Genomic DNA, 25,497 nt, shown 5'->3' on the forward strand with positions numbered 1-25,497 from the left:
GTTGCACTGACAGATTTACTACCCAGATGTTCATAAACAGGGGCAAAGTCAATGAGGCGTGGCACGGCATCAATCAGCAAACCTTGATGTCTGAGAACTGATCAGGGATTATCATCCTTATGGGGTGTCTTCTCTACCTGAGCATCTGCACACATCTGCTCTTCTCTCTTCACCGTCTGCCTCTCCCACGGCGTGCTTTCAATTTCCTGCACTGCTGCTCCTCTCCTCTCCTTCTCCTGCGCTCCGACCCCCTCCACCGCCCTCCCCCCCCGAGACACGGCGAAAGGTCAGGAGGTTAACATGGTAATAGGTGGTGGTGATTGGTAGAAGACGCTCACTCTCTCCCAGCTTTCAGAGTGTATTAGGAGCCACCCTGCTTCTGTGCGGAGCAGGAGCCCAGAAGAACAGCTGTGTCTGACCACCGAGCGACTTCTTAAAAACATCTTTTAAACATTTGATTTGGACAAGACGAGCGGGAGGCTATGGACCGGAGCGGGAGGCAGGAGGGCGGCGGGTTGGGGGGGGGGGGGGGGGGGGGAGGAGGAGGTCGTCTATTAAGCTGAGCCTGTCTATTTCTTGTGTCGCAAGGGAAGGAAAATGTTTGTTTAAATTTGAAAATTCATCTTGTAAACCATTTATTTTGCTGATTGAATTAGACTGTGTAAAGAAGCTGTCACAGTACAATAGAGCAAACCCAAAACACAGGCTGCAGCCTGGAGAACGCAAGCTGGCCTTCACAGGTAGTTGAAAATCATTAGGTTGTCACTGCTACTGTTCACAGGTTTTTGGATTTGTTTTGCTTCTACTTCCATATAGATCCACTTCAGGAAGGAGGCACAATCTTGTATTTATTTGGAAGATATGATATTAAGAATATATATTATTAGATATTAGATCATCACATTAAGAATAACGTAATTATTTCTTTGGTTGTAAAAGTGCAAATTAAGAGCTTCTTACACACACGAAAGACATTTCATCTTTTTATCCGTTTGTGTAGAAGTGAATAAAGTCAAACACAATCACTGTGATACGTTTACATTAATCATTACAGACTTAAGCACCGAATTCATAGAAAGGAAGTCAGCATGGATCAACTTCGTGTTCAATCTGGATTTATGTCTGTCGAGTAAATGCTCCCTGGAGCCTGCAGAAATCGACACCGATTAATTAACGACAGCAGCGCAACTAAACAATTTCAGGAAGCGATTACAGATCTTTCTTGGCAAACTAATCAATACTTCTTCTCTATGCGCAAGCACAGGCGCCCAACACACACAGCCCAGTAATCCCCCCACATCTTGTTCCAATGCTCCACTGTAAACTCCCTTGTGCAGCGTCTGTTTACGTCTGTCAAAAATATCACCCGTGCCTTTGTTTTTGGTTCCGCAATGGCATCGCTTTGTAAATCTAAGGGTATGTTGCACAAACATATCATCTCCCTCTTTGGAAAATATTTATAAACATCACATAGAATAAATACTGGAATCTCTATGGGCAGATTTTCTTTTCTTGTTGGTTTTTTTTTGGGTGCACAAAGAAAAAAGAGAAAAAGCCTTGATGATAGTTGGGTGTTTTGTCCGCCACAAAAGCTTGGACCTTGACAGCGGGGTCCTCCATGACCTCAGCTGATCCCCTCCACTCGTCTGGACCCAAAACATCAGACCAGTTCCAACATCTTCGCCCGCTTTCCTCGAACCCCATTAATTCCACCACCCAAGCCTCACCACCTGACCCCAAGTCCTTCCTGTGACCCGAGCCCCCCAACCCAATCCAGACACAACAGGGAGCAGGAAAGTGGTACTCACCCCAGAAGAAGTTTTGCTGACATGGTGTCACTGTGCTGAAAAGGCTGTTAGATGCCATAGCTGCCTCTGGTTGCAGCAAGCCCCACTTTTGTTCTTCTGTGGTTTCCTTGACCCTTGACACGTCCTAAACCAAGAGCACGCAGCATGTCATGAAGAAAAAAAAATGGAAAAGCCATCCACAAGACATGCTTTTACGTATCAACTATTTGGATGACCACAAGTAACAACCAGGTCTGGTTTTATAGAGGAAAAAAAAAATTGCAGAGACAAATATCGCCTTTGCGGATAGATCAGATGGTGTCGGACTTGCTTGCTTGGCGAGTGTGGTTGGAACGTACTTACTCGCTTAGCGCCGTCCTTGTGACTGGTGCTGGCCCGCGACGATTAACCATTTACACTCCAGGTTGCCCTCAAACACCAACCCCGAGCCGCACGTCTGTGGTTCTGTGGTTGTTTGGGAGGCGAGCAGAGCCCTCACACAACCCAAAAGGCACCAGCTTTAAAACTCGTCTCTTTCCTGCCCTCCATGTGCCGTCACTGGAGAGCCTGGGTCACATGCCCTCTGACGTCATCACGGCACAGCAGTTGAGTTGGGACAGCCTACCGTTGTGGCTTTCTTCCCTCTCCTCTCCTTGGACTTTTTTTTCCTCTACTCTCTGGCTCCCCTCCTCTCTTGCGCGTGGTTCGGCAGCATTTCCAGGCTCTCTGGGGATCGGGGTCTGACGCTCCCATGAGTCAGGAGGCTTCAGTGGGGGCAGCTTGTTCAACCGCCCATGCCTCCTCAGCATATGGGGAGCAGTGCTCTCTCTTGGGTTGGTCTCCCTTCACCCTTTCATCCCCCTCCCTCCTCACTCTCTCTCCTCAAACTCTCTCTCTCCCTGACACTGCTGCTCCTTCCCTCAACTCCTTTAGCAGGCTGCCGTGCTGCTCCTGTCTGCCTCTGAGCAGGGAGAGCTCAGCTTGGTAAGATTTGAGGGTGTGAGTGAGGAGTGAATGGCTGGCTGGCTGGTGGTGGTGTGAGACTGGGTGTGTACGCGCGTGTGTTTGTCTGCAACAGAAAGAATTGGGGAAGAGAGGAAAAAGCTGGACGAGCGCATGTGTGTGAAGGGAAAGCAGAGGTGGTGTGACGCTCTGCTTATTTACCGAGGAGCGTTTCTGAAGAGTCGTCTCGGTGCAGCCTGAATTTGTTCTTTCTCACTCCTTGCACGTTGCTGTGTCACAAACAGTAGTTATGTCACCGCGTTATTACCGTAATAGCCGTGTTTGTGCATGTGCATGTATGCATCCAAGCTTATACTGAGCTTTCATTGGCTCTCACTGAAGCAGCAGTCAGGGGGGCGATTCCCGTAAGAGGCCATAGATCATGGCCACCTGTCTTTTCTGTAAAAGAGATGTCTTCTAACAGGAGACACACACATACTATCACCCTGCCAAGAACGGCCTGCCAACCTGTAGCGCAGAGCAGGCAGGTCTCGACAATTAACAGTGAATCATCACACGCTCCCCACACACACACACACACACACACACCGATTCCCACACCCTCGCACATCTCAGCACAGTTTGTCTTTTGATCCCTGATCACAGGTGTTTGTTACAACACATCACAAAAACGCAGACGGGGTGTTAGAGGAGAAGCAGAGGAATGTGTGGAATGAAGCTGGCAGTTCAGTCAGGTTGAAAGTGTTAACAGTATCTTAATCATTCTTTCATTTGCCAGCAGGCATGTGTGACTAAGCAGCAAAGAGTCGAGCAGCTCCTCAGCCTTTTGTCTTTCTGTCTTAGGAGTTGTTTTTGCCAGTTGAAACGTTCTCCCTTTAATTAGCCGTTAGAATAAACCTATCAAATGCTTATAATTTATGAGATGATAGCCATTCATGTAGGTAATTTTGCTTTTATGTGACAGTTTCTTTTAATATTCTACCTAGGCATTGTTACCTGTGCCAATACACACTGGAGAACAGTCAACTTTTATTTATGTGGCTCACCACATTCATTCATTAAACCTACAAAGAAACAAAAAGAAGCAATAAACATATTAAGAGATACTACGTCCAGCTACTATGGAAAATACTCTTGTTGTGAGTGAAGATTATTGGGGGTGTTTCTTAATAGAAATGATACAAAGAAGCTCCAATGATCCAATGACACTGGGTTCTGTGGGTTGTTCATGCTACTTGTGATTTAAGAAAAATAATATATAATTCAGGCCCTGCTAATAATGTATGTGTCGATTGTAATGTATCCATACTGCTCCTGGTTTGGCAGGAGAAAATCACTCTCTATACACACAGATACACATTTTAGAAACAAATTAGAATAAGTGTTTTTTTTATTTAACAGTCTGCTTTTAAATACTATATTAAAAATAGACAGCACATTAAAATTTGGGTGTTTTTAAAATAACATATAAAATAGCATTTAAATACCATGCTTAAGCAACAGTCATGAAAAATTTAGATCAAAGCCAAAGTCCACAATAAACAAATGTATCACTGTATCTCAAAAAAAGACCTAAACACACAGTCAACAAATCAATTAACACTACTGTGTAAAAACTAAGCATACTGTCATATTCTAGCAATTGAGTCTGAGCCCTTTTTGTTTCAAATACTACTACTAATATGTCAAACATAAATTATAACACCACTCCCCCTCCCCGAGAGGCACAACAGCATTTCCACAAGTCTTTGCCACCGACCTTATTTTCGTACAGCGAAACATTTTCCTTGGCACGGTGCTTTGTAAATATTTGCTGTCTAAAACAAGAACATGCCTCTTGAGTTGCAGCGCATGTTACAGTATCCTTAGGGAAGGGCCATTCAGATCCTGCAAACACACCGACTATCACAGACAGTACCTGTTTCCGTGGCGAGATTTAATCGATCGTGTCATCCGTGCAGTTTACATTCACTCGAAATAGAAAATATTTAAAACCCCCAGAAGCAGCCTTCTGCAGTTGTTAGACGTTCTAAGTTTCAGATCACAGCAGTGCAGCAGCAAAGACAGACGCTTGCAGATCTGGATCAGTTTAGTGCTCGATACTTTAAGTATTTCAAGAATAATATTTAAGGTTATGTATAAACATTTTTAGGGTTACTGCAAATGGATGCTTTTCCGTCAGAAGTATTAAACTTTAGGACAGAGTCCAGCACCACCGAGTGCTGCTGAGCCACAGTAAATTGCATGCAGTTTGATGGGGATATAATTTGCACATCGTGATTGAATCTAAAACATGGAACGAAAAGTAAAGCATAAATGTCAAGCCCCACTCACATGGCAGGAAACATAACTTCTTGGGTGGCACGGCATGTGATAAACAACCTTGATGGCGAAAATCTGAACTGTGATGATGCTGTAGTGTCAGATATCTTGCATGAATTCTGTCCGGGCTGCACAGATTTCAACTTTGCAGATGCCCGCCTCCCCCCCGATACAGCAGCAAAGATTCGTTGAAGTCGGCCCATCTCGCTGTCAGGTCAGAGGTTCACACACCTTATGAAAAACCACTGTGCACTTTTCCAGCACTGAAACTGCTGGTCTTCAAATCTGAAGATTTAACTCCCTCTAGATCAAATCCAGAAGACATCCAAATGAAAGGTTCTGACTTTGTTGGTATAAGAATTGTTTTTGGAACTTTGTGCAGTTCAGCAAAGCTCACTTGAAAAGCTATTCTTCAGATTTAAGTCGGCTTGATTGGAAGAATTTTTCTTTGGAAATTATGTTGACGAGAGAAGAGCCAAACACGGCAAAACCCATCCATGCTGGTATTTAGAGCTCATAAAAACACTGTTTTTATATATATATTTATATATTTTGCACATCCAGGCCTATGTATAAATGTATAAATGCAGTAAAAGGAAATACTTAACTATACCTCGTCGCTTGGGGGTGTGCTAACAGTTTGAAGCTTTATTCTGTAACATTCGTACATCTTGCTGTCAAAAAAAAAAAAAGAGAGAGATTTTATGTGCAGGTAATAATGTTAAAGGCTGAAATATAATGTGGAATATAATATTTCATTCATTACTGGTTCTCCACTGGTGGCCGTACACTAAGCTTGCTATACTTGTGTGCGGCGCTGAAGAGCTTGGCCATACTCTGAGCTCTGGCCAAGGTCTGCCCTGAGGACTGTGGTTGATGGCCCACCCTGCCAGACACTTTCCCTCTTCTACCACTCAGGACCACACACCTTCAAATGGACTCGCTTTGTTATCACAAGCTCTCGCAGACACATAATAGAGGTATCGTGTGTTGGAGCGCGCTTAAAAAACGACACATGCTATTAACGCAGCATGTGTGTAATGCAGTGCTGCTGTTTCCTCGCTCTGTCACAGCAGATGACCTTCGCAGATGACTGTTTTCAAAGAAAATTATTTCTGAAAAATATTGGGGGATAATGATACCTAAGATGGGTTAAAATGAACTCCGGCAGAGGCTGTCTGTATTCGTCTCGTCGCGAAAGCTAAAAATGACGTGACATAATTAGCCCGGAGCGAGACATTACACACACGGACGGATTACAGTATTAGAAAAGGAAGGGCTTATTAATAGCCCCGTTGGCTCGTGTTGTGTACTCTCTCTGGCGAGGCATCAGAACGGCCCGGTCGGGCAAACAGGCAGGTACAGTGATTCACTTTAACAGGCGACATCTGTAAAACGCCAAGGTAGTTTACACTGCGGCCGGGCCCGAATTAACGTGCTTTCGTTGGAAACAAACACCACTTGCAATCAGCTTCTGTTGGCCACCGCGCCACTGGTGTGAACGTAAATATCCCCTTACGCTGCTGCTGAGGCAGAACGGTGACCTGAAGCAACAGAATAAAGCGAGCGCCACGCAGAGGTTCGCTTCAACGGGATCCAAAACTCATGGAAGTGAAAAACTTAATCTATCACGCCGTTTCGCCAAGAGGATGTTGATGTTCTTTGTGAATTGTTTGGTGAAGTACGGTATGGTATAATCTTAATGAAAAGTAGATATTTTTCTTTTGGAGTCCAGCAGCGGTATCTACATCTTCCAGTGACTTAAGGACCTTTCTTGTGGTGTCTGGACAGCTGTTTTTGGAGTCACAGCTATGAGGGAAAATAAAGTCGGCCTTTAAGTAATAAGGGGAAATGTTTAATATCGAATGGCGCGCGCACAACCTAAACACACATTAAAAATAGCTCTTGGAGTTGTGATTACATAAAATTGCAAAAAAGGAGAAAGTCAGATCACTGGTGGAGGCTGCGATGAGGAGGCTGTGGCTGACCACCGAGAGACTGAGCCATTTCTTCTTTTTTTCCCCCCTTCTTCCATTCCTCATTTTAATCAAGGGCCAGTCCAGGATAAACAGTGCCTACCTACACTGCAGTTCAAACAGCGAGGCCCGCTGAGACCCAAGCGATGATTTCTAAATGTTCACTGACAAGTTGGTTTAATTTGTGTGCTAAGTAGATGGAGTTTGACTTATATATATCTTCCTTACTCTGGCGTGCATACCAGTCTCCCGCTATTTCTCCACCTCTGTGAAACTTCATGGTGCTTTTTGTATGAAAAGCATACTGGTCCTCCACAAATCCTGCTGTCTGGTTTATATATGCCATGCTGTGTTAAAGGTGAGGACAGGTCCTGCCGCTGAGGCCTGAAATGAAACTTACAGCAGCTTCTTCAGACCAAAGACCATGACTGAGGACCTTGGTGATGCTCCTGCTTCTACTCTATTCAGATTTTCTCTACAGTCCGCGTCCACTGAGACCGGTACAGTATAGTTGCGGCCGCCTGAAACCCTGTCATTGTGTGGTCAGTTGTCAACAGCTGAGAGATTTTACTATTGCTGCTAAGGCCAAGGTTGACAGAGTTCAAGTGGCTGAACTGCTAAGTCAGCATTATAATTACAATGCACCGATGATACAACTGTACGGCAACAAGGCCCGGGAGTCACATGACGCCCCCGGTCACATGATGTCGTCACTCCAGGCAAATGTCAATAACAGAAATGACTGTGTGTCATTCATCTCGTGCGCTAGGAAGAATAAATTAACTCTGCGCTGGCCGTGACTCAAATCTGGGGGTGACAACAGCCAATCCCAACCTGAATGAGCTTTCAGATGAGCTGCCGATTATGACTCTCACAAACTCAGTTTACTTGTTGAGGAGAACAAAGTGTGCCTGATAAAGGCAGACAGTGCTCTAGAGAAACAAGCTATTATGAGGAGGAGTTCGGTGCTGTGTCACTGACAATGCAGCAAACAAAAGGCTCTGTTGTCTTCTCCAGCCGGTGGGTTATTTTTTTCTTTTTTATTTTTGTGGGGCTTTTGTGATGGATAATTGCCCTCATCACATGATTTCATAACGCTGTGACTCGTCTTTCAGTCCCCGTGTAAGACAATAACAAGATAAAAAAAAACAAAAAAAAAAAACGGGGGGAGGCGTAGGGAGGTCTAAATCTGAATTTTTGACATTGTTAGAAGTGGCCGCTTTTCTTCCTTGTGGTGTATAATTTTAGAAAGATGTACGAGCAGGACGCTGACTTGAACCAGTCATAATACAGCCTGGAGCACAGGCACACAGGCCAGCTCCCAGAGTTCACTGGCGGCATTGTCTTAGGATAATCACACAACTGTACCATAGTTTATGGCCTTACATCTTATTTATATCAGAATATCAAATTCAAATCATATGGGGCTACTCCAAAGCCACGCTAACCTAGATTTATAACGACAAAAAGAACGCTGTCATGGTGTTTAGGATTGTACACATTTTCCTATTTTATTAACAATAAAACAGTAGAACAATGAGCACTGTTTCGGTTTCGGGATTTAAAAGGTGATATTTATCACCTGCATCTCTTGTAAGATTAATGTTTCCGTCTTGCTGACAGTATTATGCTAAAGTCTGCTGAAACCCAGTACAAATGAGTGTCTGTGTTTCTACCCCAAGGACTGGGCTGAACTGTAAACATTGTTCTCCACACAAAGCCGACTGTACGTGCACAGCGGTAACCCCCGGGGCATTGTCTATTAGATGTTTGGTAGGTATGCAATCCTCCTTCTGAGTCAGCAGAGATCAATCCAGGACAAGCCAACTGAGGAATGTATTTACTCCTCGTGGAGAAAACACTTCACTTCAAACAGAAAGCACCTATCATGTTATGATTATAATACATGTAGGAATTTCGCTTATTTAAGAGCGTAGTGGAATACACAGGAATGCATATATTACAGTATAGACAGCACGAAACACGTTCCAATATGCTTTGTTGTAACTCAAAGCAGGTTTTAAGCGACAGCAAGAAAGTTAGAAAGAGTCCATGCAACAAAGTGTGCGACAGGAAATCTTTATATTATATGTAAACAAATAAGATTTGCAAGTTAAATTATGTAGCAGTGTACCAAGAGTAAATACAGTTAAAAAGTTACCACTAGGATGTCTTGTTTTTCATGTTTGAAACAAATTTGCTACTATTAACACTACCTTATAAGGTCATTAGTAATTCAGTGGCGTCAATCTAAAAATATACTGATATGGTTTGTCCAAATCTAGGATTAAAAACCCAAAGTAAACATCTGCACGTGTTCAAACACAAACACACAAAGCGGGACATGCAGTGCATGTTTTTGATGTTGATAGTTGGTGCCATCTGTGAATGGAGCCTTGTGGTAGCAACATATTTGCATGCAGCATGAAAAATCATTCATGAGATCTAAACTGGCAAAAAGAGCCTAATGCAGTTTCATTTTCCTCGTACGTTTCTGCCTGCTGTAAGAGCGCCGTCTTTATTTCCAAACGATGCACAAAGCTACAAACCCTTTTTATCCCCGCAGCCTTAAACTGATCCAAACTTTTGAAGGGTACAGCCACAGTTAAATGAGGTTTCTAATATGTGTGCTTTGAACTCGACACTCACATAATGTTGCCTCTACAGCCCTATTTTGCAGTTGGTGGTTTTGGGATGTGTAGCTGTGAATTACAATGACTCCCTTTTCTTACTCTCAAAACATTCCTGCAGCCTGTGAGATGAAATGCTGGAATCCGAGGCATGATGCTAATTTGAAGACAGAATAAATCTATAAATCTGACTTAGTCTCTTGCCTGGGGATATACCGCCATGATAATTACAGGTTGACTTTACAGACATGCAGACATCTCTCATCTGTGTTGCTAATAGTATAACCAGCAGGCTGCTACGTGCTCACTCAATGTCTAGCAGTAGGGGTGAGCGGAGGTAAGCTGTAACAATGATATCATTATAAGTAGAAATTGGTCGGCTCAAATTGCATGTTGTGATGGCAAAGATTTACGGCAGTTTAAAGAGAATTATCTGTTTGTCGTTACACCGTGTGTCGTTAATGAATAATTCTGGAATAACCAATTAAAAAGAAACACATTCACCAAATCCAGATGTTACGTTTACGGTCGGGCATTAACTGGCAGCCAGAATTAAAACATATTGGGGAATATGCTGCAGTGCTTCGATAGTCCCTGGCAAACAAACACATGTCCCCTTCAACTGGCAGTGTGGCTATCTGAGGAAGATCTGACACAAAGCATAACAGATGATATGGGAGGACATTGCTGCATCTGGTTGCAGTTAAAATCTTGTTTTGCTGTGTCCTTCAGACTTGGTGCCATAGGCCCAACAGCTCAAGCGAGTAGAGTTCATATGAACACAAAACCAACATGTGGTGCCTGGAAGACTCCCCACAAAGGTCAGCTCCAGGACTCACCGGCCCAGGAGACAATGGATCAGGACAGGGTGGATTGGATCTGTAGTGCAGGCCGTGGAAGAAAAAACACTATAAAGGCTTAAGGCATTAAAGGAGACCATTGGCCACTTGGGGAGGTTTACTGAGCTAGAATTTTAGAGACGAGGCAAAAAGTAGACGCGCTCAGATTTAATCTACCCTTCTAAAAAAAGAATAAAAATGAAAAAAAAAAAGTATGCTTTTCCTGTTTCTCTTTTTCTGTGAAGATGAGGGTTTTCTCAGCTGACTGGGTGGGCTGGATGAGCTCCACATTGGTGACCAATCAGGACAGGTAAGCCTTTCGTCAAACCCATCAGACTCTCTGATTCTCTAATACGTGACGAATTTGTATGTGCAGCGCTAACATGCTCTGACAACAGTTCCACCCAGGGTCGGTCAGCCTTTCTGCCTCTCCCCCTGTATTTGTAGGAGTTCATCAGAGGCACTTATATTGTTTTTGCATGGTCAGACTTTTCCGGGTATTTTTGCGGCCTCTTGTTTGCACACCTGGCGGAATTGTGAAAGTTTGTCTTGGGTCATGTGTGTTTACACACCCCAGGCCCCAGAGGTGACCCCATCACGCCACCGTCAGGGAGGCCAGCACTTGCGTGTGGCGATTTCCAAAGTGGCCAGGCTTGGAGAAGTGCCACACTGCCTGTGCTGCCTTTCAGCAAACTGGCCCCGCTCTGGCTGCGCCGGGAATGGGAAGGGGGCGTGAGGGGGGGTTACTTGTTGGCAGGGCTCTGCAATGTTTTCAGAAGCACAGATTTCTGGCAGCATCGCTCAATATGATGGAGAAAAATGCCTGCTGCTAATGAAAGCCAGCAGTGTCTCTCCAATTGGACCTCAACCCAAAAGGCATTATGTAACTGAGATACCGTAAACATTTCAAAATTATCTCTCAACAAATTATCAGTGTTTATTTTTTCCACATTATATGTGATGTATTTGAAATAGTTTGTAATTGAAGGAAAAGCTCTGAATGTAGGCAACGTTTCTTTGGAGACCAAGGACATTTAGTCTGCAATTATTTTTCTTTTTCATTAGCAAACAGTGCTTCGGCCAGCAGATTTCAAGAAGGCAAACACCAGGAATATTTTCTAGATGTTATTTGTAAGGACCTAATTTGTATCAATAAGCAGTCAAAATACAAAGTCCGACTTCATGGCTTTAGGTCAGTGCTGGCTGTTTTGTTCAGGAGGTAATTAGAGTTCTGCCACTCTAATAAAATCAATATCCTGCCTTATCGGAGACACAGCACCTGCAATAATCAGCGACTTGTGAATGCTTCTCTTTCACTCATGTTTTGACAGTGGTGTTTTTGGCCCGAGCCCAGAGCTACACCTACAGTATATATTGGTCAAATATTTATCTTGTTCCAAAATACGTGGCTATATTGAGATGGGAATAGGGTTAGATGATTTAATGGGCACACCATAGGACTTTCTTGGGTGCCAAAGTTTTGCACTTTTGGTGGTCTTTTCAGACACTCCAAGGGTCGTTTAGGAGACCACGAGATGCCATGATTCAAGACCCACTGAGGGGACATGAAAGTGTGCAAAAGATGGAAGGGTCTGCACAGCAATTACTGCTCATCAAGGCAAATTTCAAAGGGTGACTAAACTGTTGAATGTCTTGCATATGAGAGATTTACAGTTTTTCCCCTTGCTGTCTTCCCTAAAGAGTCGGGGTGGGGAAGAAACATTTTTATGTCTGCACAGACATCACTGCCTCACAATTAACTATAAGCTTTTCTTTACTGGAGGAGATCTTTTAAGATTGTGAAGTTCACCAAAACCTACATTTGAAGAGGCATTCCAGCCTATCCAATGTACATATTTGCTGTAATGTTTACCGACTCCTGCTCTAGTGAAATATTACCATTTGATCCCACTGAAATAACAGAAATGAGACATTAAAGACAAAATCCACCTCAGTCTATATTTGGAATTCTAAAGCTTCCTCTCTTTGACTTTTATGCTGCGGACCAGCATAGAAAATGTGATTTTCCAGCATATTAAATGAACCAACTTGCACTCAAAATAGATTGAAGGAACACTTCATCCTTAAAGCTGTTTCCTCTGGAAGACTCCTTGCTCTATTTGAGAACCGAAGAAGTTTCTAACTCACACATCGCACTTCATATATCACAGTTACTGTCAACTGTCATAACCTTAAAAATAATATTTGTCTTGTTGTATTTTTCTCCATGTCATGAAATTTGATGAAATGATCTAAAGTGTCTTTTTGTGTTGTCTCTTGGATAACCAACCACAGGAATAGACATTTCCACGAGGCACGACTAAAGTTACAGCATGAGGAGAATGAATTAATATATATGAGTTCTGCTTTTTCACTCTAAAATGTGGTACTCTTACCTACCACGTCAGGCTTGGTTTAAAAAGCATTAAAGTTAGTTTTTATTTTCAGGTGTTGATACGAGACAATCTGTGGGGGCCAAATAAATGCACTTCTAAAAAGGGTTTTAACACATTCACACATTGGCTTAGTGTAATTTCTCCATTAAGACGAACATTATGCAAAAGTATTAAAACAAGTATTAATACATGTGTTCAGTGCTAGAAAATAGTCCCTGTTCATTTAATTAGATTTACCTGTTCATTTTTAATATAATAAAATAAAACAAACCTATTTATTTAAACCATGCACACACAACAATTAACACAACAATTAACACACAAATACCCCCCCCCTCCTCCCCCACTATACTGCATTGTTTGCTACACTTTGCGCCATACTGTACTATACTGAACCACTTTAATCTCATATGAAATTTCATATGCTGTTTTCACGACACTCAATAAGGCATTTTAAATTCTGTTATTGCTAAGCTGATTTAGAAATGTTTTAAATTGTCATCAATATCTTTAATATTTTTATTCATGTTTATTCTATTTATTTATTCTTTTATTCAGGTCAGGTGTCACTGGAAAAAAACATGAGATGTAGCCTGAACAGGCATTTAACAGTTACATCAAGATGAAATTACCAATTCATTATTCTCAAATAGTCATTGATATAAAAATCAGCATCATATTAAATGAGCTGTACGATACCATATAGTCCAGAATGGCACTGGTATAAAATCTATGTGATTCATCAAAAAGTGTCGTACCATCATATCAGTGTTATAGCAACGTGATGTTCGCTAACACAAAATAACAGAAGACCAAACATGTCTGAGAACGAGAGCGTCCTTTTTAGTGCCCAAAAAGGGAGTTACTTTATTATTATGGAAGTGCTTTGATTTAGCTTTAATAGTAGCTCACTGAAAAAGAGGGATGGAAAATGCCATTTGCTCTAATACACACTGGTGTCTGCAAGCTGCAAATAATGTTCACTGTTTTCTATTTTTATCTATATAAAAAAAAACAAACCCAAATACTGGTCCTAATCCTATATTGGTTAGACTCTACCAGACAAAGCACTTTTTTGTTTTTGTGGCAAAGTCATGTTTCAGTTTAAAAGATACACCATCACCACCCCAGTTGTTGGTAATGCATTCCCTTTTTAAATTCTGCGACCATACCTCCACTCTTACCATTTCTGTGTGTGTAAAATGGAGAAAAGCACTGTGGGATTCTGATAATCCTCTGTGAACCTTCCTAAATGTTTCATAACATGCAGAAACTTGGGTGGCCATGAAAAATGACATTTGACATTCAGAACTGTTTGCATTCATAACATTTATTACATTAGAGTTCAGTAATGGTGGTTCTTATTTTAATGGGCAGGATTATATGGAAGGCCGTGACGTTTATATTGAATCTGTTGCACCCAATTAGAGAGGAATGGTGGACACAAGGGTCTGCTCATTCACACGAGCCCACCGCCCCATTCACAAATATCCATTGCTCTAATACAACTGCAATGTCTTTGTGTTGTTTCAGGCGCCGTATCACTACGTTTCATTTATTTTGGGGAAAACTCAAAATGAATGATATATGTCATATGTTGTATTATTTAAGCATAAAACCTAATTCAGCAAGACATGATCTTGCACATTACTGCAAGGCTGCAGGGAGTTCAGGTTTCATAGTGTCAGGGCTCTAAAATTGACATTATCTTTTGGTGCGAGTACAAAAATGCCACGGGGGAGTCATCCGAGGCTAAGTGTGAACCGCTATTATAAAGTCTCGAAAGCAGCAGCAGCAGGTATCTTCTCTGACCGGCTCTTATAACCAGGGCCAGGTTTCCCTAAAGCATCTCTGTGCAACAGTAAGTTCATCTAGGTTTCACTGTAAGCTGATGTGCAAACATGATCTCAGTGTTGAGAAACTTAACAGGGCCCTTAAGTCACTGGAGCAATTACTTCAAACAAGAGTAATTTTTTCAACACAGAAAATGTATAAACCATAAACTAGAGCCTTCACCAGATAGCTCAGTGAAAAAAAACAGGCCTCCAGGGAATAAGGATGTCCCACCCAGGCTCATTCTCAGCTGGAGGAGAGAAAGATGGACTACAGCAGATGCTCATTGTGTGTCACATAACTGCATGAATGTGCCTGTATGATATACAAGTGACTCATCTCTTTCTAACAAACGCCTTCATTTTAATTTCAATTTACTGTCATGACAGCTGCAAGATAAAATATCACCAGTGGAGATACAGAGCCGAGTCAGAAAGCACGATGACTACCCACCTATTGAAGGCATGACTGAATATCAGGGCTGCTGCCAAGGGAGGGAGATCCCCTGCTAAACAATATGATATCACTTAATCCTGCTCCTATTCCCTGAGCAGTCAAGCTCACATAGGCTTTCCACTCAGTAGTGATGACTGGGCTCGCTGCTGATGAAAGCGAGCAGAGCCCCATTAAGCCTTAGGACTCATCGGTTCATCTGAGTAATTTGGAACAGGCACAGAATTAGGCGAGTGAGTGAGGGAGACAGACGATAGAGAGAGACAAACAACTGACTAACATATGTAGGATTTCTTCACTTTTGGTGGCATGTATGTTAAGGAAACAATGTGCAGTACACAGAGGGGTATTTGGTTTGATCTTTGGACATACATACATACAAGTCACTGTTGGAAACTGTGCTTTGTGAAAAGAGCCAAGACCAAGTAATAAATTTAAATTATTTAGAGTACAAACAAAGGAGAACAAGTTCCACAGACAAACAGTGTGGATTAATGACTAGTTACTGGGCACACACATTCACAGCACATATAATTAAGTCCATTTGTTTTTGGACAATGACACACTTTTTCTTATTTTCAATCAATCAATCAATCAATCAATCAATCTTTATTTATAAAGCACTTTTCATACAGAAAAAATGTAGCACAAAGTGCTTTACATAGTTAAAAGCAGCCCACCCCACCCTCCAACTCACTCCCCACACTCTCAATACACATATATCCCCCCACCCCCACCCACACACACATACACACACGCGCACACTTAAAGAGTAAAAATTGGGCTGGGCTCGCATGAGCCAAGTGAGGAAACATTATAACAGAGAGCCGTCTGCACCGGGAGCCGGTCACAGACCGCAGCCTCCGGGCTGGGCACACAGCAGGAGGGAGGCCAAGGAGCCCCCCAACCAGGCTGAGAGGACCCCAGAGACCCAGCAGCCACGGTCAATAACAGCCCCGGTGCAGAGAGCGCCCTCCGAGGAAACACTGGAGATATGACGCAATACAATATATACAGGGTAAAATGATAAAATAAATAAGAACAGGATACAATATAAATATAAATATAAATAGAGTAAGAAGATTAAAAAATGAATAAGAATAAAATCTAAAAATATTAGGTAAATCCTAAATTAATAATAGAATGACAGGATAGAATAAATAAGCATAAAAAATAAATAAACGCTAAGTAAAAGCTAAATTAAAAAGGTGGGTCTTGAGCCTGTTCTTAAAAACATGTACGTTCTCTGCGGCCCTGAGCTCCTCCGGCAGGCTGTTCCACAGACGAGGACCATACCACTGAAAAGCTGCCTCTCCGTGAGTATGTGTCCTGACTTTAGGGACAATCAAAAGGCCAGTACCAGAGGACCTCAGGGTCCGCGAGGGTTCGTATGGTAAAAGCAGATCTGAGAGATAAGAAGGCCCAAGACCATTAAGACATTTAAAAACCAATAAAAGAACTTTAAAATCGATCCTGAAACACACGGGGAGCCAATGCAGCGATTCTAAAACCGGTGTAATGTGGGCCCGCCCTCTGGTCTTCGTCAGCACACGAGCTGCCGAGTTTTGCAAGAGTTGTAAAGTTGAAATATTCTTCTTAGGAAGACCAGAGAGCAGGGCATTACAGTAATCAATGCGACTGGTAATAAAAGCATGCATCAGCATCTCCGTGTTGGCCCGAGAGAGAATAGGGCGGACTCTGGCTATATTTTTTAGATGATAAAATCCAATTTTGGTTACATGTTTAACATGTGGGATAAAACCAAGCTCAGAGTCAAAAATAACACCCAGGTTTTTCACTTGTAGCGAAGGACATAGTGAAAATGCCTCTAATTTAGACAAGAGTTTCTCTCTCTGAGCCTCAGGACCGACGATTAAAACTTCAGTTTTGTCCTGGTTAAGCTGTAAAAAGTTTTCTGCCATCCAAGATCTTATATCCAAGATACAGTTAAAAAGGGCATCCATTGGTCTGGTGTCATCAGGAGACACGGAGATGTACAGCTGCGTGTCATCAGCGTAACTGTGAAAGTTCACTCCATGCCTCCTGATGACACTGCCGAGAGGCAACATATACAAATTAAAAAGTACAGGGCCTAGAACCGACCCTTGAGGCACACCACATGTCATTTTATGGATCTTAGAGGAGCATGTATCCATACTCACCATAAAAGATCTGTCAGAGAGATAGGAAGTGAACCAGTTGTGTACAGCACCAGAGAGGCCCACCATGTGTTTTAGTCTGTTTAAAAGAATAGCGTGGTCTACTGTATCAAAGGCTGCGCTTAGATCCAGTAGCACCAGGACTGAGAGCTTTTGGGCGTCCCAGTTACATCTAAGATCATTTAAAACCTTTAGGAGAGCCGTCTCTGTGCTGGGGTTCACCCTAAATCCAGACTGGAATATCTCCAGGATCTGTCTATCATTGAGAAAATCAGTAATCTGAGTAAAAACAAGTTTTTCTAAGACTTTACTTAAAAATGGTAAGTTGGATACAGGTCTGTAGTTATTAAAATCATTACAATCCAAATTGCTCTTCTTCAGAAGGGGCCTCACCACCGCCGTTTTAAAGGCAGCAGGGAAGACACCCAACTGAAGAGAGCAATTCATCATGTATAAAAGCTCAGCCTCAAAAAATCCATAAAGTGTTTTAAAGAGTGAAGAAGGGATTGGATCTAAAAGACATGTGGTGGGTCTCACTGTGGAGAAAACCTTCTGAAAGTTCTCAGCATTAACCAGGACAAAGCTGTCCAGTGTCTCCTCAGGTACAATCGAGCCCTCAGATGTGTTTACAATCATATCGCGATTAGATAAAATATCAGATCTGATGGCGCTGATCTTTCCCCTGAAGTGGTCTGCAAACTGCTCACAGAGCGAGTCTGTGGGGGTTCTTTTGGAGCTTTTAAAATCAGGGTTAAATAAATGATCTATGGTGGAAAAGAGGACCTTGGGATTATTTTTGTTAATACTGATTATTTTGGCGAAGTATGAATTTCTTGACTTCCTTAATGTATTATTGTACATTTTAAGTTGCTCGGAAAATATTTGATGGTTGATATTATTTTTATTTTTCCTCCATCTCCTTTCTGCTGCCCTGCAATTTCTTTTGAGTTTTTTGACTTCTTCGTTTCTCCAGGGTGATGCATGTTTTACGTTAATCTTTTTGGTGGTGAGTGGAGCAACGGAGTCAAGGCTTTTCTTCAGTTTGCTGTTAAAATAACTAAAAATCAAATCGCAGGGTGCAGGTAGAATCACAGGGGGGCATTTGACTAAAACCCTGGTAAAATTTGCAGCCACTTCAGAGGTTAGATAGCGCCTCCTCACAGTTCGCACTGAGGTCTTCCGCTGAATAAAACCGGTGATGTTAAAAAACACACAGTAGTGGTCAGAGACAGCCAAGTCAACAACAGAGGACACGCTGGTGGACAGCCCATGGGTGATGACCAGGTCCAGAGTGTGTCCTTTTGTACACAACCACAGTGGATTTTAGAAAAAACAATCATGATGTGATTGAAGGACAAGCTTTCAAAGGGTTTGACAAAATAACAGAATTAACTGGTTGGCAATTACAGCCATGCATACACTGAAGCTCCATTTTCAGAGGCTCAAAAGTAATTAGACAACTGACTGACAAGCAGTATCATGGCCAGGTGAGGTCTTTTCTTTTGCTAATCCATGACAAATTAGGCAGACAAAAGATCTGGAGTTGATTCCAAGAGCTGAACCTGAATTTGGTAGCAGTTCACTATAAATCCCAACATGAGGTATGTCGATACAGGTGGTCAGAAAGATTACAAAAAAGCCTAAGGAGCATTCAAATCAAAATCATCTAACCAAGTCAAGAACACTTTCCAGGAGGTAGGTATGAATTGTGAAGGTCTACAATCAATAGTCGCCTTCATGAATGTAAATGTAGGGGGTTTTACAACAAGGTGCAAACCACCGGTTACACTCCTGGTCAGGAAGGCCAGATTAGACTTTGCCAGAAAAAAACAACAAAAAAAAACAACTTTGTGGACACAGTTGTGGAAAAAAATTAATAAAAAAAATCTTCAGTCACATGAAACCAAGATTAACTTGTGCCAAAATGATGGGAGGAGAAAAGTATGGAGAACGAAAGGAACGGCTCACGATCTAAAGCATACCGAATTATCTTTCAACCATTGTGGAGGCAGTGTTATTGTATGGACATGTACGGTTGCCAGTGGAACCGGGCCACTAGCGTTTATTGATGATGTGACTGTTGATAGAAGTAGCAGGATGAAGTGTGCAGGGATACTCTCCCTGCTCAGACTCAGCCACATGCTGCATAACTGGACAGTACTCACAGAGTAAATGGATAATGCTTAAAAGCATACTTGAAATGCAACCCAAGAGTTTGTCAAGGCAAATAAATCGGATATTCTTCAATGGTTAAATCAGTCACCTGATCCCAGTTCAATAAAGCAGACTTTTCAGTTATCAAATACAAAACTGAATGCAGAAAGACCCACAAACAAGCAGCAACTGGAGGTGGCTGCAGAAAATGATTGACAGAGCATTCGGTGAGGTCCACGAGTTCTGGACTTCAGGACTATACAGTGGGGCAAAAAAGTATTTAGTCAGCCACCGATTGTGCAAGTTCCCCCACCTAAAATGATGACAGAGGTCAGTAATTTGCACCAGAGGTACACTTCAACTGTGAGAGACAGAATGTGAAAAAAAAATCCATGAATCCACATGGTAGGATTTGCAAAGAATTTATTCGTAAATCAGGGTGGAAAATAAGTATTTGGTCAATAACAAAAATACAACTCAATACTTTGTAACATAACCTTTGTTGGCAATAACAGAGGTCAAACGTTTACTATAGGTCTTTACCAGGTTTGCACACACAGTAGCTGGTATTTTGGCCCATTCCTCCATGCAGATCTTCTCGAGAGCAGTGATGTTTTGGGGCTGTCGCCGAGCAACACGGACTTTCAACTCCCGCCACAGATTTTCTATGGGGTTGAGGTCTGGAGACTGGCTAGGCCACTCCAGGACTTTCAAATGCTTCTTACGGAGCCACTCCTTTGTTGCCCGGGCGGTGTGTTTTGGATCATTGTCATGTTGGAAGACCCAGCCTCGTTTCATCTTCAAAGTTCTCACTGATGGAAGGAGGTTTTGGCTCAAAATCTCACGATACATGGCCCCATTCATTCTGTCCTTAACACGGATCAGTCGTCCTGTCCCCTTGGCAGAAAAACAGCCCCATAGCATGATGTTTCCACCCCCATGCTTCACAGTAGGTATGGTGTTCTTGGGATGCAACTCAGTATTCTTCTTCCTCCAAACACGATGAGTTGAGTTTATACCAAAAAGTTCTACTTTGGTTTCATCTGACCACATGACATTCTCCCAATCCTCTGCTGTATCATCCATGTGCTCTCTGGCAAACTTCAGACGGGCCTGGACATGCACTGGCTTCAGCAGCGGAACACGTCTGGCACTGCGGGATTTGATTCCCTGCCGTTGTAGTGTGTTACTGATGGTGACCTTTGTTACTTTGGTCCCAGCTCTCTGCAGGTCATTCACCAGGTCCCCCCGTGTGGTTCTGGGATCTTTGCTCACCGTTCTCATGATCATTTTGACCCCACGGGATGAGATCTTGCGTGGAGCCCCAGATCGAGGGAGATTATCAGTGGTCTTGTATGTCTTCCATTTTCTGATGATTGCTCCCACAGTTGATTTTTTCACACCAAGCTGCTTGCCTATTGTAGATTCACTCTTCCCAGTCTGGTTCAGGTCTACAAAACTTTTCCTGGTGTCCTTCGAAAGCTCTTTGGTCTTGGCCATGGCGGAGTTTGGAGTCTGACTGTTTGAGGCTGTGGACAGGTGTCTTTTATACAGATGATGAGTTCAAACAGGTGCCATTCATACAGGTAACGAGTGGGGGACAGAAAAGCTTCTTACAGAAGACGTTACAGGTCTGTGAGAGCCAGAGATTTTCCTTGTTTGAGGTGACCAAATACTTATTTTCCACCCTAATTTACGAATAAATTCTTTACAAATCCTACCATGTGAATTCATGGATTTTTTTTTCACATTCTGTCTCTCACAGTTGAAGTGTACCTCTGGTGCAAATTACTGACCTCTGTCATCATTTTAAGTGGGGGAACTTGCACAATCGGTGGCTGACTAAATACTTTTTTGCCCCACTGTATGTATACAAAGAGGTGCAATCTTTATAGTTCATGCCATGTTTTTTAAAGTCTTGGAATTATAGCTGAAATCACATCTTGATTCTGTGATGTAAAATCTACTGTGAAAAAATAAATGATTAAGGACCTGACTGTGCATGTTCGGTTAGGGATTAGCTGGTTGAACGTACTGCTGCCTCCTCCTCTGTGAACACAGTCAGGGACACTGGTGAAAGCTAACTTAATATTCATTATGAATCTAATGGAATGTCTTCAAGCAAGAGACGCGAGATGAAATCACTGGATTCGTTGCTGGATAAAACTTTTGAAAACAAGCCAGTGAGTCTCAAAGTCAATAAACTGAGTAAGAATATACTGATTAGCTGTAACTTAAGGGGAAATTATGGTTCAGAGGTGGTCAGGGTTCTGGCAGTCTGTTGGCAGCTAGGGATTGCCCTACAAAGCGCTGAAGTGAAACTGGGTGTTAAAAGCAATGGAAAGTGTTCACTTCAGCCACTGTCTGTATTTTTATGCTGTATTCATGTTTTTTTGTTGATTTGTTTGTTTGTTTTTCACACTTCTCCCATTCCTGGTGAACTCAGCTGTTGATCCCTTCCCTGTTTCGCCCCATTTTTCAACCAATCAGCATTAGATCGACACGCAATGTCATTCGCATTGAGAAACATGGGTTTTTGGAGGACTCTACAGGAGTGCGTTTTTGTTAGTTAAAATCTCATCTCCGCAGTATTGTACATTAAGCATTAGATAATTGTGTTTCTGAGCCATTCCTGTTACCTTTGATTCTCAAACTGTGCCCCCCTGGTGGGGCTGCAGTCGAAAACAGAAATGACATCATTATGTACAGTTACATAGTTATTTAAAAGTATTTAAGGGGAATTAAAATGAGGTGGTTGATTTATTGGTTAGTGATATTACTTTTATTCTGACCTAAATGTACTGTTCTTGGGTCACGTATTGATCTTGGCAATTTATAGATAACTTGTAGCCAACAACCTGCACTGTTTATGCTTTTTGAATAAAAATTTCAAGAAACTACATCACTCCCTCTTGTATTTTGATTAGACTGAACATTTAAGACTAGGTGGGCTTTGTTTTTAAGTGGGCCGCAGCAGTCTTGACTTTGGGAATGCCTGATTTAGAATCTTTCCAGGTTGAACCACTGTAAGTGCTGGAAAGGTTATTTCATTAAGGAGATTGAAAAAAAAAAGATTTTAGAAACAAAATAAAGTTGAAATTTCATCACTTAAACCACTTTTGTGCAACAACATAGCAACCATACACAGCCTGGTAATAAGAGTTTGAGAAATCAACACAAGAAAGTCCATAAAAATTGAACAACTGATAGGGCTGTTCGATATAACGATATATATCGGATGACGATATAAAAACGTCTATCGTCTCATTTTACGCTATCGTTTGTTTCGTGGTGTCGCAAAATAAACTCTTTACAGCAATATTTGTTCATGGTTCTGATGGTCACTGTAGTGGCTATATTCATTTCTTAAAGTTCTCTCTTTCTCTTATATTTAATATAACCACACTACGGACGGACAAGCGCCTGTTTTTATGCGTTGTGTTTAGCAACAACGATGATAACAGCATTGCGTGTCCACTTGTTTATGTTCCACATAAACCTTTCACAATAAAGCTCAAGATCCTGTTGAGACTTTTCAAAATAAACTGAATCACGTGAAAGATGCAGATTTTTACGGATGAGAATTAAGAAAGAGCCGCCAGGTGCTAAAAAATAAACCTTAGACTCAAACGTTAGAGCAGGCTTTTCCCCGCAGCAAGCTGTGTAATAAATACTCACAAAGAAAAGGGCGGCCTTTACAACTTATGTCTAAAAATGTATCGTTTCATGCATCGGTTAAAACACTCGACTCCAGGTCCACGACGCCCAGCTGGAAACACTTCCCACAAGTCGAGCTGCCCAAGATTCACAGAATTTACAGGAAATGTTAAATTCTTGTGATTTATATCGTTATCGGACGATAGAGGTCTTATATCGGGATATGAGATTTTGGTCATATCGCACAGCCCTAACAACTGACCACAACCTGGAAAAAACAAACCAAAAAATAAACGCCAAAACCCATCTCCCTGATGATGTTGCACTCAGTTTAACAGTTTAATGACTCACATTGTCCTAATGTTCTGTAAAATAAAAGATGCAAATGATCAAATGTTACATAAAAGCTTTTTTATTGGAAAAATATTCAAGGCCAATCTCTTCAAAACTGCTGGTCTTAATTTTCTTTTTCTGCAAATGCAGCTGATTAAACTTTGTCACTGTCTGACCACAACCCTGTCTGTGAATATCTCCACAATCTGTCTGAACTGATACACTAATAACTCCTAAATCCCAAATTTTAAAGAGTAGGATGAACACAACACTGAAAATGGGACCATTCACTCTCTTTTTCAGGCTGTACCATCTCCAGTTAGTTGTGTACTATAAATAACTCCCCTTACACGCTTGTCGCTCAACCACTTTTTCCATGTATATGCCTGTTAACAGTCTAAACCTCATTTTGAAATAAAAGAATATAAAGTGTGGCGCCCTGGAAGTAAATTTTCCTCTCTGGCCTAGGGGCTCGCTTCTGGGCCATGAACTACATCTGGCTGGGACCTTTGTTTCATATACTTTCCCCTCCTTCATTTCCTGTGTTCTGTCTTCTTCTGCATGAAATAAAGGCAGAAAATGGCAGAAAATAAATTGCTGCAGAATACTTTCACTTAAAACTTTTAAGGATTATGAGAAGTTACATTTCAGTATAGTTTTAAATGAAATGTTAAACTAGTTAATAAATTGGTGACTCTACCCCCTTAAAATAGCTTAAGAAATTAATCTGCTTCTCTGTTCGGTTGTATCAGCTTTATTAAAATTCCAAATGTGCAGTACAGAGCACATCCACTGTGACTCATTTAAAAGTTGAAAGACTTGTTTGAGCCCTGCAGTTTCTCTAACTTCCGGACTATATAGGTCAGGGAAACCTGCCAAAAGCCTTCCTGCATATTGGGCACATGTGTTATGCCACACATCAATGACTGACATTTGATGTTTTCTACCTCTCCACTTCCTCATCGCTCCCCCGTCTCTTCTGGCTCCTCTCACCTCTCTGTTCTGCTTTCCTCTCCTTCCCCTTTCCCTCCATCTCTTGTTCTTTTCTCTTGTCTTCGTCTCCTCCTCCCTTGGGTAGTGATTGTGATGGAGAGGTTAATCCGGCCGGCATATGGTTGCCATCGGCGGCAGATCTACCCATAATGGTGGATGGACAGTGTAGGCTAATCACGATCTTTGATCCTTCGCGAAACCCTCAGCTCGCGTGGCTCTGATTTCCCCGCATCGCTGCCACACTGAAATGAGGAGGCCCTGCTGCTCTGGAAGTCATTTTGGGCTTATTACTTAAGCCTCAGCGTATCCCCATTGTCTTTGCAAGCATTGGAAATGACTAGAGGCTGTGCTTCTGTGCAGTCAGTGGTGTGGGTATTTCCTCCAACTGTGCTTCTTTGTTGGCCAACTTTGTGCCTTCTCGCCCTCTTTCCACGGGAGCCAACTTTTGATGGGAGCTTTAATTTGATGTTGTTAAGGTTGTATGGTTTCAACTTTGCCATTTCTTTGGCTTATAGTAGTCGGGCTTTTTTTTTTTTTTGCTTTTTTCCCATGTGAACTCAAAGCCGAACGTCCTAAAATGGCCTCCAGATTTATTGGTGAGCTTTTTCGTGATCCGAGCCAAAGCAAGAACATTACTCAGCAGCAATTACTACGGCAGTTGACAGGATTGCTGTTTGCCACAACCTACGCACATCCAAACGTCAAGGTGTGCAGTGACTGAGAAGCGCAGTGTTTTTGAAGCCTGCACAATTACAGCTTACGGACTTGGGTTTTGTGACAATGTCATCATGGCGGGGCTGTAACAACACAGCAGCCAAGCTCGGGATTGTCACTGGGGCAATCGCAAACACCTCACAGTAATTAGACTAAGACTCAGAGAAGGCATCAGTCATGCCCGTGTTCTAGTGACTCATGACCCTCTCAGCAGAGCTGGAGCATACACAACCACATAGACACACGAGTCAGTGCCGCCTGCATACACGTGGAACCAGTCAGCGGACA

The 25,497-nt window shown here is 42.2% G+C and overlaps 1 protein-coding gene across 5 annotated transcripts in view; it reads right to left on the reverse strand.

Moving 5' to 3' along the window:
* The window catches only part of runx2b (RUNX family transcription factor 2b), a 95,529-nt gene that overhangs the window by 37,934 nt on the left and 32,098 nt on the right, over positions 1-25,497 (reverse strand). Inside the window, exons 1-2 of one of the 5 annotated variants that reach the window (XM_026194196.2) lie at positions 2,147-3,227; positions 1,809-1,932 (exon numbers count right to left, since the gene is read on the reverse strand). The exons of 1 other annotated variant lie outside the window; for it this stretch is intronic. In XM_026194196.2, the coding sequence (XP_026049981.1) occupies positions 1,809-1,866 (58 nt within the window). In that variant the 5' untranslated portion in view covers positions 1,867-1,932; positions 2,147-3,227. Of the gene's footprint in view, positions 1-1,808; positions 3,250-25,497 lie in introns of those variants that run through there. 3 more of the 5 variants (XM_026194194.2, XM_080289422.1, XM_080289420.1) reach the window with 3 other exon arrangements.

The sequence above is a fragment of the Astatotilapia calliptera genome, chromosome 15 (assembly GCF_964374335.1).
Source record: "Astatotilapia calliptera chromosome 15, fAstCal68.1, whole genome shotgun sequence".
NCBI lineage: Eukaryota > Metazoa > Chordata > Actinopteri > Cichliformes > Cichlidae > Astatotilapia > Astatotilapia calliptera.